At 49.4% G+C, this 16,178-nt stretch overlaps 2 protein-coding genes across 3 annotated transcripts in view; both read right to left on the reverse strand.

Annotated features, from left to right (window-relative positions):
• KAT14 (lysine acetyltransferase 14) overlaps positions 1–809 on the reverse strand; it is a 25,618-nt gene extending 24,809 nt beyond the window's left edge. For both annotated transcript variants that reach the window (XM_032681549.1, XM_032681548.1), the window contains exon 1: positions 320–809. In XM_032681549.1, the coding sequence (XP_032537440.1) occupies positions 320–575 (256 nt within the window). In that variant the 5' untranslated portion in view covers positions 576–809. The remainder of the gene's footprint in view (positions 1–319) is intronic.
• Positions 808–6,135, reverse strand: LOC116783745 (protein PET117 homolog, mitochondrial). Its single transcript, XM_032681555.1, has 2 exons — positions 6,023–6,135; positions 808–980 (listed from the first exon to the last, which is right to left on the reverse strand). Exons 1-2 carry the CDS (start codon positions 6,116–6,118, stop codon positions 831–833), a joined length of 246 nt encoding a protein of 81 aa, XP_032537446.1. The 5' UTR covers positions 6,119–6,135; the 3' UTR covers positions 808–830.
• Positions 6,136–16,178: the final 10,043 nt, after the last annotated feature.

Consider the following 16,178-nt stretch of genomic DNA (forward strand, 5'->3'; position numbering starts at 1 on the left):
GGGAGGATGTGCGTGTTTTTGAAGTCATACCCTTGTTCTCTGCTAATTACAGAAGACAGTCTGACTTCCTTACAGAGAATGCCAGCTTTGGACATACATAGAGCTCATGGATCAAAGTATCTAACACACACCACCGCTACTGGGCTGCAGGGCTCCATGCAATGCCATGCCTTTCTCCAACATGATAGGATACAGCTAAACAAGGGCTGCCCTGTAAAACAGGTATGCAGGACAGCACAAACAGCTTGCAAACAACAACCACAGGAATGCAAGTGAGGCACAACACAAATGGCAGGCACAACAAAACGGGCAGGCTTACTTGCTGGGATCCACTTCTGGCACTTCTCGCAGTAGTAGGACATCTCCTCCATCCAGGATGCTTCACCTTCATCACTGTTTAGAGAGTCCCCACTCTGGTCATGTGATAAATCCACTGAAGCCTGGTCCTCAGACTCGACAATCAGGAGAGTCTCCCCTTCTACCTCACCCTCCTCCAGGCCCTCTGAGGTGGAGGTCCTGGTGGCTTCATCATCGTGGCGACTGAGCAGCCCACTCATGTGAACGTTATTAGCCATCCTAGATCGTGTTTGCAATAATGAGCTATTCCTCCCCACATTGACCAGTCACACTGGATGTGCCAGCCAAGTCTCCACAGTATGACAGAGGAAATGTTTTTTGTCCACCCTATAGTTTTAGGGAGTAGATTATAACCTGTACAAAATAAACAGTCTTTCACAGATTATCTCTGTTAGTTAAAAAACTTGCAAGTAGTTAGATATGAATGATCTCCAAACATTTTTAATCAAGCCTCTAAGGACCCAGGCCTGTGCCTAGGACTTCTGGGAACCTTTTTGCATTAGTGCCTTGTCTCTTTCTTCCATAAGCTGCTTTGTCAAAGCAATCTGCTCTTCTAACAGGCGAATATTCTCCTTTTTCTGATTTTGACGCTCAAGATCTCTGAGAACTCCACTTCGCAGCCTCTGAAAACACAAGATTCAGGATTTATCACAGCTCTGTGATGCTGAATGTGATTAACCCCCACCCAGGCTCCAATCCCTCCTGCAGGGCTGTTCACCACACTGCCTTTGCCACAGCCACTTAATGTGGTTTGAATCTTCAGGAGCTGATATCAATAAGCCAACAGCACTACACCAAAAAAGGCTTTATTTGCACTCACTTCAGATGGGTGGTTTTACTAAATGGTAAAGTTATTGAGCAAGTAAATGCTATGCACCTGTAATTCCCATACCATGCAGGATGGACGTCATCTATAACACCCTGTTATCTCTGCCATAAATCCTGACCAAATTGGAATAATATCCTCAAAACTTCTCTTCTTGGAGAGAATTTTGTGAGAAATTGGAAATTATTTTGAGAAAAACTGCCATGTGTTTTCACCTGCCTCATTCTGCTCATCTTAAAAAATACCCATAGCCTCCTTGTGGCAAGTTCTTGAAAAAGCAAGGCACTTCATCAAAAAATATCCCCTTTACCTAAAATTTTCATTATAAATCATATAAATACATAACATATATATATAAATACATATAAATACATAACATGTGCAACACACACCAGCAGCTTTCAAACTGGCATGTAAGCCCCCCAAAGGGTGTAAAAAGCCCTAAGAAAATCGCAGCTGCTCTTTGTTTCCTGCATATGCTTCTCTCTCTCTGCTACCTGGACATTTTTATTCACATCAATACTTTGATAACTAGGTGAAATGTTTGACCTTTGTATCTCACCAGGGGAATGTTAAATAAGTGAAACCAAAACTGGTGAGATGGATTGGAGTGTGGTAAAGGATCGGAGGGACCAGCTGGGAACTGGCTGCACTACTTCAGATATGCACCTCTGGGGACAGGTGAGGCAGCAGAGCAATGTGATGAGATCAGTCATGGGATGGGTGACACTAACTCTGAAAGGAAACAAGGGACCCCTGAAGTGTTTAATCGGTTGTGCAGAAGACATAGAACTGAGATACAGTTCCCCAGCAACTTCAGCTGAGCACAGGCACTGCTGCTGCCATCCTTCCAGCCCCATGCTCCCAACACTGCTGTCCCACCCCAGGGCCAGACATCAGAAAATAATGCTCTGCCCAGTCTACTTTGGTGGTTTGGCTTAAACTCCTCGGGCAGGCAACGTGGTTTCACATATTCAGACACTTAATAGATTTCAAAGCAATAGCTATAAACTTGTCTGAAAATAAGATACACAAGGATAGAAATATTATAAATCAGTAAAAACATGAAATGATTGTTGAGAGCCAGCCCTGGCTCACATCTAAATCATGCTGTGTGATCACAGTCATGCTTAGCACAATTAAAGATTCAGTCTTTAGCTGAAGCTTAAAGCATTATCTACCTGTCTAATTTACCAATTCATGTGCAGTTTGGACTCAGGAATGAGAAGGTTTCCACAGGTATCAAGGTTAGCCACTGGACACTAGAGATATGAATAAATTATTTAGCCTAATGGCAAAAAAAGATTAATAATTTATTCAACCCATTTGAATGATGCCAAAATGCACCTGCAAATAATTTATTTGAAAGCTGACCCTGAAGTTACTTTAGATGTCTGTGATTATTTGACATATTCTCACAGAGTTTTATTCCTCATCTAGCATGCCAATAACTGCACATTTCAAAGGCAATTATTTCTCCTGTTAAGATCAAAATAGAAAGGCTTTGTTTAAGAAGTAATTTTACCTTGTTAAGAAAATGCATAGACGCATACATCAGCCAATAACCAAAACTCCAGAAATTAATCTAATAAAACCAGTTCCTTCCCATCAGCTTCTATCAGCTACACTCAGGTTATAAATTAGTGATTGCTGAAGACAAAGTTTATCAACTTATTATCACATTACTATTAGTTAATAACAATAAAGAAGTGGGGAGATACAATGTAATTGAACAATTACACCAAGAATGTAATCTTTTTGCCTTCACAAAACACAGCTATTGTGCAATCTTTGAGATGGTAAATGCATTTACTTTGAAAATGCACAGTTTGCAAAAGACATCTGTATAATTTGAGTATCACAAGTGACAAAGAGCTGTGAAAAAGTTAATCTTCTCACCTTCCTCTATTCTTGGAAGTTAGCACTGCTTGTCTTCTGCATCAGCTTGCACATGCAAGCTCAAATCACTTTGGGCCTGGCACATCAATTTATAAAAGTCAAAGGTTTATTAATCTGCATAAAGATAAATCTGAAATGATCCCCACACCAGGACTGTAAAATATCCACATTATTTATTTTTTTATATTATCTAAATAACTGGATCTCTAAAACATGAAGCTCTTATTGTCTGACTTGACCACAAAGAATTATAAAAAGAAAATCTGAGATTTCATTTATAAAAGATAAGCTTTGAGTCTTGGTGCTTCTGAATAGCGATTTAAAATTAAGTTAAACTGATGGCTGTGGAAAAAAAAAAGAATTGAGTATTTTGGATTCACTTCTGCAGCAGCAGCATAATAAGGGATGTTAATATCCTGCAAACATATACAGTTTAGCACCATATTCACCTTTTCGAGACATCACTTTGAATTTTAGAGAAATGGTTTGTGAACCCATCCCCTTATGTACAGGCCAGACACTTCTGATGTCATGAGTTCTCTACATAGAGTTCAGGGTTGTGAAGTCTATGGGCTTGCCCATGCCTGGGTGTATGGAAGAATGGCAAAGAACAGACACTGGATCTGTCGTCCAAAACCTCCAAAATGTTTTGTCACTGACCAACTCGATCTTTTGGCCCCTCCATCTCTAGGACACTCAGCAAACCTGCCTATCTGCCAGCAGCCTGGAAGCAGCGACACTGATACCCTGCACAGAAATGGCTGCTTCCAGATCTGGAAAAATAACTTAAACCAGACCTATGGGGAGAAAGCTACCCACCTGTCTGGGAAGCAGAGGATCTCTCCAGGTAGAAGCTTGCAGCAGCCACCACAATTGTAACAACCACAGCAATTCAGTCCGTTGCCCGAGGTGTTACTTACTGCATGACACATAGATCCTGGCCTGACGGTGGTATTACTTATTTACCTGTAGATTCTTTTATGTTATCTCTACAGAATAAGAACATTTTGTAAACCTTCATTTATTTTCACAGTCTCTCTATGAGATGAAGGAGAGATATTAGCCAAGGATTAAGGTCAAAACATCCATTAAGTTTGGGTTTCTCACTGAAATACACAAAGGTTATGTTCATCAGAGCATGTGTTGTCCTGCAGCACTGCTCAAAGTACAGCTCTGATTAATTTCAGCTGTCGTTTAGTTTATGAGTATTTAGCACATATTCCTGTCAGATCCTCAGTGGCTCAAGGCAGGCACACTGAATTAGAGAGCAACGACCTACAAAAATGGGACCTTTAGTGATCTACCCAACATATATGTCAGCTCTGACAAATGTAAAGCCATTACTGGTTGCCACTCCAAGAGACCAGCCTTCCTCTCTCTCCTTGGTACTGCCTGTGTCATTCAGTGTGTTGTCCAACTCCTGCACAAATAAAATTGCCTCTTTCTTTACCCAGACCAGTCTCATCCTCCAAGATCCACCGTTCTCAAGCACTGACAGAGACCTCTTGAGGGGAAAAAATATAACGCTGTAATTACAGACTGCATTGTAAAGCTCACACAACAGCCAGCTGAGCTTGGCTATGGAATAGGAACTTCAACTCTGGTGTTCTGTAACTTCTGTTTCAGCGTCATTTAACATGGGCTGGTTTTGTGTGCATTTTCTAGATTTTTTGGTAAATAAGGGAGGGAAAATCAGATGGGTGCCCTCATTCCAGTACCTCCTTGGCTCATCAGCAGGGTCCAAACCAGCACACTCACTGCCCAAACATCTATCACATGCAATACATTCATTACACAATTGTACAACTTTTAGTCCTGGGCAGGACTTCTCTGTACTGGGACTCTCCATCATCGGACCTGACACTTTTGGCTGTGGGCTCTCACACACACGGTGCCTGTCAGGAATTACTTGATCTTTGTAAATGTAGCACCGAAAACTTCCCTGTTTAATTACCACATGGTGTTTCTGACAGCTTGCACTCTGCCTGTCCTGTCGGAACAAGAAGGGAGCCAGGCCAGGCTGCATGGCACAGAACAGGATGCATTTGAGGAGCTGAGGAAAAGCAGAGCACACGCACTGCCAGAGGAACAAGCACCAGAGGGACAGCACAGCCAGACAGGGAAGCGTCCTGGAAAAACTGCCAGGGTGGTGGCCTTGGGCCTAGAGGGTGCAGGATTACATTCTTCCTGCATGCTGGCTGCTGGAGAGGGAGGGAAGTACCTCCACCGAGCCTGTCATGCCTCACACCGGGGCTCCTTGCCATTAGCCCCTGAAGGGAAATGCACAGGATGAGATTAGGGAGCTGGTGCAGCTAAAAGAGCATGGAAAGGGCAGATGCCAAGGCAGGAAAACATGGAGAAGAGGTAGTTCATGGAAAGAGAAACACAGGGGGCAGCGCAGGAGAGGCAGCTCTGGTGGAGCACTGCAGTGCAGGTGCAGCTCTGGCCCCTGGGTGCCAGGCTGGGCACACCGAGTGCCTGCAGCCCCGTGTGGGGCACTGAGGGTGGCACGACGCTGGGGCATTGGCTCCCCACCGGGCACAAGAGGCCTGGGCTGCCCTCGGGTGCGGCAGGGCACTACAGGGATGGATGGATGCATAGATGGATAGATGAAGAGATAGATTGATAGACGGAGGGATGGAGGGATGGAGGGATGGAGGGATGGAGGGATGGATGGATGGATGGATGGATGGAGGAATGGAGGAAGGGAGGAAGGGAGGGAGGGATGAAGGGATGGAGGGATGGAGGCAGGCTGCAGCAGGGACACGTGGAGCTGAGGCTGCAGGCCCACAGCGGTCACTGAGCAGGGTCGGGTGGGGCGGGGGCGGGGCTTGGCCGTCGGGGAACAGGTCAGGCCCAGGTGGGGGGGAGGGGCCGCCATGGGGGCGGGGCAGGGCCTCACTCGCCCCCTCCCCCCCGCGCCCTGCGACGCGCACTCACCTCCAGCTCCCGGCGCTGCTGGACGTGCACGGCCACCACGATGGCGGCGGAGAGCAGCGCGGAGGTGGCCAGCGCCAGCCAGGAGCTCCGCGACATCGCCGCGGGGCGGGCGGGGCGGGCAGCGCGGGGGCAGCGCCGGGCGGGCAGGGGTGCGGGATAGGGCTAGGAGGCGCGCCCCGCCCCCGGCCGAGCGCCGAGCGCCCCGAGCCAGGCCCGAGCAACCGAGCGCCGATGCGGGGCGGGGCTGAGCACAAGGAGGGAGGGATTCGGGAGCGGCTGCTGCCGGCTGTCGGCACGGCACGGGGAGCGGAGCCGGGGCTCCTCGGGGCCGCGGGAGGCTTGTCGCCCTGCCGAGGCTGGGCACTTGCACTCTTCTGGCTAAAAACTCTGACCTGGGGTGCTAAAGACGGGGCTTTGTTTCATCAACGCCCCTACTGGGGAGACGGTGCCCGACTGTGCCCGGCCGTGCCCGACTGTGCCCGGCCGTGCCCGACTGTGCCCGGCCGTGCCCGACTGTGCCCGGCCGTGCCCGACCGTGCCCGGCCGTGCCCGTGCCTCCCGGTGCCTTTCCGGAGGGGCTGTTGGCTGGAGCTTCCTGCCGGCGTTCGCTTGCATTTCCAGTGCGGTCGCAGCTCTAAAACGAAAGAAAGGAGGTTTCTTCTGAGTACAAGAAAGATTTTTGGTTTTACTGTGTGAAGTAAAACAGTTCTGCACTTACTTGGCCCAGAAAACCCGAATTGTGTAAGACAAGCATCTGGAGAAAGACGCTCTTCAGTTGTTTGGTTTCTTCTCATTGTTCAGTGTGTGGCTCTAAAGCCCCACGTTTGGCACTTTTTGATGCTCCGAAGACAGAATTATTCCTCTCCCTGGGGGCTTTTCCCTGGCACCTCCTCAATGGAGTGTGTAAGTGCTTCACAGACAGAGAAAAAGTTATATTTCCAGTGCTCCTGTGTGAGAACAACAGATGGCTGTCATGAATGATACTGATCACCATGTTCAGAGGTGATCCAGGCCTCAGCTAGAAGACTTCAGCCTTTCGGGGCACTTTTGCCCCATAACACTTAAAAGCAAACTTCTCCCTGGCTTCTGTGGAGCAGACAGATGCTCAGCCATGCATCGGAGAACCTGTCAGCACTCACTATCTGCTGCCTTGCCACTCAAATGAGCATAGCAGAGGCACACAAAAGGATGTCTGGTGGGGAGGGGGCATATACCACGAGGTCTCTAAAACCCTGATAGAAGTCAGGGAACAACCATTCACTGTTTCCCACAGCGAGTGGGTAAGAAGCTTAAAGAAAGCAGAAGAAGGTTGCACCATGCAGGACTAAGTGGTGGAAGTCATAGCCCTTGTACTCCAGAAATTGAACCTACCTATAAATTCAGAAAGTAATTGTACAAATTCCTGGAGCACCCTTGATGTCTGGATGCTGTTTTTGTCTTACAAGCTCCTTAAACCACAAATGAACGAGAATGTGGGAGGTTTGTTGTGAAAGATGTAGGCTTATTCCTGACTCCTTCCTGTGCTTTTTTTCCTCCAAGCATCTGCCACAGCTCACTGCCAGGCAGTATGGTGGGGCACAAGGAATCTCAACCTCAGCAGGTGCCTGAGTTTTTTCCATGGTAGGTCAGGTGTTCCTGCTCTTCTCCCTTCCTCCCAATAGATGGGCCTTGTTGAAGGGCTTGCCTTCCCTGCCATGGCCCTGCTCTTCTGTTTTGGGGGGTTACCCCCTCTCCATGCTTAGGGTGAGCTCATTCAGGGAGGGAACCTTTTCCAAACCCAGCCATGGACCAGATGGTCTGGTTCAAAACCCTGCAGTAGCAACAGTGTGGCAAAGCCCATTTTCCTTTTTCTGAGACACTTTTCCAGCTGGATTGGGTAAGCCCACCAGAGGCACACTGCAGAGGCACGGAAGTGGGGGTGGTGGAGGAGAAAGGGCAGGAGTGCCCAGTGGTGACACCAACTGTTTTAGGTGGTGGTTGGGAGAAGGACAAGAGAGAAGATATCAGAGTTGCCCCAATGAACACAAGCTTGGTGACCCTTGGCCTGTTGCAGAGATGTCTCGTGGGGCTGATGGGGCGTGTGTGACTGGCAAAGCCTAAAGGAGACTCTGAAAAGCTGAAGGCCATTTTTCCCCTGGGCAAAGAGCTCAGATCTATATAGTGGTCTTGGATAACATATCTTCAGTCCATCCTTAGGGGGTATTGTTTCCTGGATTTCAAAGAAAATTAAGCTTGTGCAGCCTTTGTGCCTCATCCACCCCCTCCCTTGCCTCTATGCTCTTACACAGGCATTTGCCACCCTCCTTGATAAGGCTGCATTGCAGGCCCCATCTCATTAAGACTTCCATGTGTATTTCTCCATTCCAACCATTTTGATGATGTGGAGGAGTTCAGGCTGAGCTTTGTGTAATGGGTGATTATGCTGAGCAGTGTAATATCCCATGAAGGGAAAGGGTAGCAGTGTCAGCTCAACCCTATTAGCCACCAGAGAATCCAGAAAACAGTTTGCTCAATTGTGGCTTGCCTTAGTGACAAAAAAAAAAAAAAAAGGAAAAAGCCTAAGGAAAAGCCTGCAAGATATTGCAGAGGAGGAGGACAGTGTTTGAACAGACCCTATTTCCAGGTTCATGTCCTGAACCATAGCCCCCTCCTGCTCCATTTCTCCCATGGAATATGAGGAACCACTCTCACTTATCAAACTGCAAACAAAAATAATCCTAAAGGTATGTTTTCACAAAGCTTTCCTCTTCACAGAGGCAGCTCTCCCTCCCTCCTGGGTGGGCATGTACATGAAGGCATGTGTGCTCACACAGGAGACTTTGCAAGCACCTGGAGCACTCCACCAGGACACAGTGGCTCGGCTACCCTAGTGGCAAAGAAGACAAAAAAACTAAACCCAAATTCAACCTAAACCAAGTTTTCATTTTCTCTGTGAAGCCATGTGTGGCTGACGAATGCAGGTATGCATGCAGGTGCCTGCACAACAGTCTGCAAGGTCTCCAGATAGATACAGAGCTCAGCACTCAGGACAATCTACCAAAGAGAGGAGCACACTGTGCCTGCTCTTATTAGCATTGATTTTCTCCCTATGGCAGCGCTAATAATAGCAGCAAAAATATAGACATGCTATGATGTAGAGACACTTTTATCTCACTGTGATACCTTTTTCACTTTGAGAAAAAGAATTATTCCTGTCCCCCCACAACAGTGACAGACCTGGTTATGACAGTGTAGGCATCTGTTGTCCAGGTGCAGCTGCTCTGGCCCTGCAGTAAATGTTTCTATTGGATTTGCTGGGGGGGGTCATGTTGTTGGTATTGAAAACTGCATTATGCAGAGGAAAAAACTGTAATGTGGTAATTTTTGTGTCCCTCCTCTGTAATTCAGCGGCATGGTCGCTGGGGACTTCTCTGTGCGCAGAAACTAAAAAAATAGTTTAAATTAATGAAATGTATGTATTAAAAATGCCTTATTGTGACCAGGTTAGCCTCCTCTCTAGGCAGGTGGAGGTATGGCTGGCTTGGGCAAGTTTTATTTTCTGTTGGGCATGAATGAAGTGAAAGCCATCCAAACTCATCCCCTCAGCACTTGTATGGAAGCTTCACCAGCCTCTGATGTGTTCTTACCAGCTATCTGGATGAATTTTGTTGCTCCTCCCATGCAGACAAGCCCCAGGGCTCTGATAGTTCTTCTCAGGGAGCTGGAGGGAAGCAAGTTTGATTGTCCTGAGGTTTTAATGATGGAGGATTGCACGATTACGAGCAAGATTACGAGGAAGGGAGCATTAAAACTTTACTTCCATTTGCAGAGCAGCCCAAAAAACAGTTACTTTTGATTTTAAATTCCCCGTGCATTTCCTCCTTCCAGTGGTGAGGGCAGAATCCTGGGGCAGCCACTCCTGGAGTCTTGCTGATTTTATAGTCAGTTATGTTAGTTACATGTTAGCCGCCCAGCCCTGGGGACACCAGTGGGTTGCCTCCAGGTAAATAAACTAAGGTGTGGGCTACCACCTCATATTGCCCTGGCCACAGGGTGGCGAGGCCCCCATGGCCCCAGACACCCTGCCCCACCAGGATAGGGGAAGGGGGGAGAGCAGTTTGGATGGTGGCTCCATACCACATCTCTCCCCGCTTTCCCCATGACACGGCTTGTGTGTGCCCTTCATTTTGGGACACTGCAGAGGGTACCCAACTCAGGGAATGCACCCTGGCTCCCTCCTGTGTGTGCTTCCCCTGAGAGAGGAGGGGCAGTTGAAATGCAGGTGGAGGCCAAAGTCTATCTGCTCAGCAGCAGAGAGAGGATGTAAACCCAGCACTTTATAATTATATTGGTGGCAATTGCACAGACCCTTGCCCATGGATGGTGGGAGGCAGGTGTTTTAGCAGTGCCATTGGGAATTGAGGGCAGAGATGATTACAGGCATGGGGTTGGGTTTTTTTTTCCTGGAAATCATTGTAAAAGGCACTGGGAGATAAAAACCCTTATAGAACCCCAAAGCATTGGCAGAGTAATTCTGCAGTCACCTTCAGCTTGCATGGCAAAGGTAACCCCGCCTCAGCACTAGGGCCACTGTGAGGCAGGAAGGTGTGGGAGTCTCTGGCCCCAAAGCAAGGTGAGTCCTGTGGGGTGCTGCACCCCCCAGCTCATACCCTCCCAGGGCTCCCCCAGGAGAAAGAGGGCTTCCTGGGCTGCAGTGGTGCTGCTGTGCAGGGAGCAGGGAGAGGAGGGCTAAAGTAAGGCTTTGGCCTCATCTAGGTGGGCGTGGAGGGGGCAAGAGACATCCACAGGTGCTGCAGCCAGCACTATGTCCCTCCAGCTGTCAAACCACAGCTGTAGGGAAAGGACCCCAGCTGGAAGCAGCATCACTGAGCTCCCTGGGTGATTTCATAGGCAGTGGGTATATATCCTGGTGCTTAACTCATCCTGGGCTTGTTGGAGCAGATGCTCTGCTGTAGCATAGGCAGGACAGGCAAGGACTCTCCAGCAGCAGCACTGGATCCTTGCAAGGAGCCAGCCCTCCACATGCACACGTGGCACCAAGACAAGGAGCAGGAAAGGTCCATCTCTAACACAGCAGTATTAAAGACTCTCCCAACAGGGGTTGGGACATCCTGTCCTGTCCCCTGGCCCTGCCTAGAGCAGTTTTGTGCTCAGGCTGGCAGCACTGCCAGTAGCCAAGGCTCTCCTGGTGGTTCTCCTTGATGGAGAGGAGCTGAGGGGAGCCCAGAGGAACCTCATCTTCTCTCTCTACTGTTGCCATAACCCCCACCCAGGGAGTTGCACTGCTTGGCCAGGGGTGGCAGCGATAGGACCATCCTGAGCACCCAACTGGAGAGAGTTATTCTTTCCTCTAGCTCATAACTGACCCTCTCTGCTCTGGTCACTGCTCCCTCACTCTGTTAATCTTTCTGTTCTCCCTCAAAAGCACCTGTCAAAAATCTCTCCTGGAGATTTTTGAAATGGTAAAGAAATCCTCCAACTCCATATGCATACAATGGGGTTTATGGCAGCCATCATCTGGCAGGAATGAGGAAGCCTTGGGGGCCCCAGAGGTGCCATTTGTCCTTGGGGAGGGGACAGGGGATTTTCTACCACCGAGGCTGGAGCTTGGAGGGGGATGGCAGTGTTGGCAGAGCTTGTGGAAGGGGGAAAGCACAGCCCCCTACAGCCCTCCAAGGTGTTGTGGCAGCTTATCAGCCCATGCCAGCTGTGGGAAGCTGGGGTTTTAAAGGCATTTCAAAAGCACACTCATTATTTTTTAGGAACCTGGAAAGGGAGTGACTGGGTCAGACCCCATTTGTGGCTCATTCAGCTTTTTTTTCACTAGCGCCAGCCAGCACCCACCTTTCCATGAAGAGTTTTCCCTAGTGAACCAGGTGACTGTCCGCTCCCTAATCCCTGATAAATCCCAGTCAGCTAATGAGACAGGCTGCTGACCCAGCAGCCAGGCTTTGCATGCCTTGCTTGAACTCTCAGCCTCAGAGCACATCCTGGTGTGCAGTGCATCCCAAAAACAGTGCATCCTGATGGCGGTGCATCCTGATGTGACGTGCATCTCAGCATCAGGGCATCCCAACAGCAGCACATCCCAAGGTGCAGCGTATCCTGGCAGCAATGCATGCCAACAGCAGCGCATCCTGACATGTGTCAAGTGTATCTTGACAGCAGTGCATCCTGACAACAGCACATCCCGACGTGCAGTGCATGCCAGTATCGAGGAAAATGTGTCTTTTCTGGGGCAATGCCTCCCATCTGCATGGGTCACCCTGCTGAAGCAGACTCCAACTGGGCAGCAAAATGGTAGCATGGAGATATGGTGATGATGAGTTGAACATAAGGAGGGAAAACATCTCTCTCAAGGATAAAGCCAGGGAGTGGATGACAGTGGACAACCTGTGGTAGCCTTTCCGCTGCATTTGAGCAGTAGCTGTGGCCGTAGCTGTGGCCCTCTCTGGAGATGGAATTGGGCTCAGATGGGGAAGCTGCTTATCTGGTTGAACCCACCTGGCTGAATCTTTCTGTGACCTGCCAGAGAGAATCCAAAATCCAAATCACTGGACAAAAAGAGCAAGAAGCTGCTGCCCCATTTCTTCGCTGTTCACACAGCTGTTGGGTTTGGTGCATAGAGAGACGTCTTTTGTGAAAACATCAGAGAAACCCTGGGTTTGAGGGCCACCAGCAGCAGCAACTGGTTAATTGAAGACCTGGCAGGGCTCTAACTTACATGGTTGTGGCTTTGGGAAGTTAGAGCCTGTGTGGATTTGTTGGTGTCTAGTAAAAGCAGTATATTTTTAAGTACAACAGGAACATTCAGAGGGAGTAGCTTTCTGTCCTCTATTTAGCTACCAATTTGAAGGAAACTCTTGGAATTTCACTACCTTTGCAACCTTTGCTGCTCTATTAGGCTTGGTAGGAACACATTGAAGTTCCCAGGGAGGAAACACCAGACAGTGAGATTGAAGGGATCCAAGCAACAAAAAAAAGTTAGACAGTGCAGTTAAAGATGGTAAGGGGCTTCAGAGACCTCCAGAGACAGACGCTCACTCAGTCAGGTTTCTATATCAGAGTCTGAGAGCTCAGGGCTCTGCTGACCACCTTGTGAGAGTGGACATCTCTCCAAGGGGGTCATGATCCTCACAGAGTTGTGCTGGACCATGTGCAGGGGATAAGGGGCACACAGGGTCCTCCAGCAGCCTCATCAAGGCTATGGATACCATGGGGAGGATGCTCAGGGGTTGTTGCTGGGGTCTGACACCCCACAAGGACTTTACAAGGGTGGCTGGGTGCCATTTCCGCAGGGAGTGGGACTCAGAGGCTCATTGGGGAGCAGCCAGGCAACCTGGGGTGATGCTGGGTGCCCCAGGGGAGCAGAACCACAGTGAGTGGGCAGCCAGAGAGACAGCGCCAAGCTGACGGGGGGAGTGGGAAGGAAGCGGAGGTATAGGTGGAGAAAGACAGGGAGACGCCGGGAGTGGCAGGGTCCGTGGGAGGCAGGGAAACAGGAGCCCGGTGAGTCAGCCTGGTGGGGTTCTTTGAAACTCAGCAGGGAAGCACAGGCAGGGCAGGTTCTGCTGCAGCCTGGGGAGCCATCTTCCCCCAGCTGGCACCTTCTCCATCTCTCCCTGCTCAGTCAAGGAAAGCAGATCACCCTCCAAACTGGGGCAGCTTGTGGAGCTGCTATTCTCTCCTTCCAAGATAATGCTGGCGTGGAGCCACTCTGTCTCCATCCGCTGTGGTGAAGTCGTTCCTCATCTAAGGAGAGCTGCCAAAACCTGGCTTGGAAGCACAGCTTTCCAGTGGTCAGGCTTGGCCCCAAGGCGGCAGCACAGAGGGTGTTGCGCAGGCATGACCAGGGCAGTAGCTTTGCTCTGTCAGTCTGTGCCACCCCCAGCAATGCTCACATCCCCCAGACCTCCTGGAGATGCCGTGCTTTGGATGGGAACCCGCTCTCAGAGACAACGGCAACCCCTCCAGCAAGGCATGATGTGTGTTTGCAGGCGTCTGCTGAAACCTATCTGAGTCATGCTGATGCTGCAGGTGTGCGATGGGGTGTGGGGCGGGCTGGACAGGAGCGTCTCCAGGAGCGTGTTGCCTCTTCATAGGCAGATGCTGAGCTGCAGCACCAAGGGCAGCCATGCAGGTGAAAGGAAAGCTGGGGCTGGAAACAGCATGTACCCCAGGTGAAGGTTTCTTCTAGAGCAGGGGGACATTTCCTCTGTCCTTTTCTGTGGGCTTTTAAGACATGGTCCTCAGAGGTCCCCACAGTCCTTCTTGAAAGACCCTATGACATGCTCGACCTCCACTGGATAATCCAGGGAGGCAGCAGGTTGGGAAAGGCTAGGAAAGAGATACTTCCTTCTGTGAACCTTCTCTCTGTAATGTGGCTGGGATGCAAACCCAGGGCTCCTGGTGGTCTCATGGTGTCCATTCCTGGGTGCTGCAAGGACCTCCATGCTCAGCATCCCACCTCGGATGGAGAAATGCAGAGCATTTCAAGGAAGGGGTGTCACACCAGGGTATTTCCTGCAGAGAACTGGGCAAAGTTTTGACACCCAACCTCCTCTTCATGTCTCACAAATTATCTCTTAAGAGCAGCATGAGGGTTCACCAGCCAAGGGGGTGTCAGCTGGGTGTTTGAGTGACTTGCAGCAGCCCAGATGTCCCAGCCCTGGTGTTTCAAGAACATCACAGAACACAGACAATAAAGGTTCATCTTCCCAAGGATGTGAAGCTGTGGCCTTTCTTTCATGGTCAGTAAACTTGTATAAATCCCCCCCACCTGAGTTCTGGTGGGAGCCAGAAACCGAAGGTTACACTGTTGCATTGCCAGGCTCCTGCACCAGCCAGGGTCTCATTTCTGTCTGGCCTCATTTGGATCAAAATCATGAGAAATCAACAGAAATAGGGCCCTGGGTGACTACTGCCAGCCTTGTGGGCAGAGTATCCCCAGCCCCTGCAGGTGTACCTGCTGGAGTCCCTCCACTTCTGCGAAGGAGGAGTGATAGCTGGGGTCAAGATCCCACTGGGGGCTGAGCATGAAGGTGGATTCCATGCTCTAAGACATCACCATGGCATTGCTGAGGGACTGTGCCTTTCAACAGTGTTCGTCTCTGCTGGGCTGTGCAATCAAACCCACGTCCCTGCCCAGGCCATATCCCTCTGCAGCTGCATCATGCTGATCATGATGAAAAGTAGCCCAGGCAAGAAGAAGAAAGGACAGGGCTTCTCAGGATCACAGGTAAAATATTCATTACACCTCTTTTACTGAACATCTCTCCTCTGCTCTTCTCAAGCCTCCTTCCCTTGCTCCCTGCACCCAGGTCCTTGCCCCCAAGCATGCTTTCCCCACTTCTTTCTAGGTGCCATATCAATAGGGGTGAGGCTGGCAGCGAGATGAGGTCCTCCAGAAGGGACAAGTCCCCCTGCTCCTCACACATGGCCATCAATTCAATCTCCCTACAGGGTTAGCTTGGGAAGGAGCGGGGTTTGATTGTGACTGCAACACATGGCTGATTCATTGTTTGATTCCATCTCTCCCTCCTCACTCACAAATTATTTGAGTGAAATGAAATACATTTTAGTAGTCAAATCTGTAAGGGGGGGTCCCATTGTGCTTTGACTCTACAGGGCATTCTGTACGCTTAATTTGATTTACACCCAAAATGTTAATTTAATATACTGAATTTTCTCCCACACCCAAGTAATGCTGAAAATTAAACAAGACCCTATAGAAATCTTTGTGTGCCATTATCTCATTAGTGTCATTATTTATTGAGTGATTACAGTGCTTGGGCTCTACGTGCAACATCACTTCAGTGAGTGTATAGAGAAGGACACCAGCAGCCCACAGACACAGACATGTCTGTGGGCTGCCTTGCCGAAGACAGTGTGGCCCCAAGGATTCCACTTCATGCTGCTGCATGTGGCTCCCTGCAATAGTTTTGGTGGGGTTGTGCTGTGAGCATGCTCCCCAGGCTCTTCCAGGTTAGAAAATACCAAGGAATGGTACTTTTAGGAAAGGCAGTATGGTTTTCTTATGGGCTCTGGTCAAGCAAAAACAAGGCTTGGTCAACAGTCTGTATTTCTACCTGCTAGCTCAGGGGAAAGGCAGCCTACCACCACTGAGATGCTCTACTTCATGTAGCTGATGTCTCTC

This window comes from Chiroxiphia lanceolata, chromosome 3 (assembly GCF_009829145.1).
Source record: "Chiroxiphia lanceolata isolate bChiLan1 chromosome 3, bChiLan1.pri, whole genome shotgun sequence".
Classification (NCBI taxonomy): Eukaryota; Metazoa; Chordata; class Aves; order Passeriformes; family Pipridae; genus Chiroxiphia; species Chiroxiphia lanceolata.

Bases quoted from the DNA above. Each gene is read 5' to 3' on its own strand.
- LOC116783745 (XM_032681555.1), bottom strand. From the start codon at position 6,118: ATGTCGCGGAGCTCCTGGCTGGCGCTGGCCACCTCCGCGCTGCTCTCC. The intron at 981-6,022 runs GTGAGTGCGCGT...TTGTGTTTTCAG, and splicing joins AGCAGCGCCGGGAGCTGGAG to AGGCTGCGAAGTGGAGTTCT.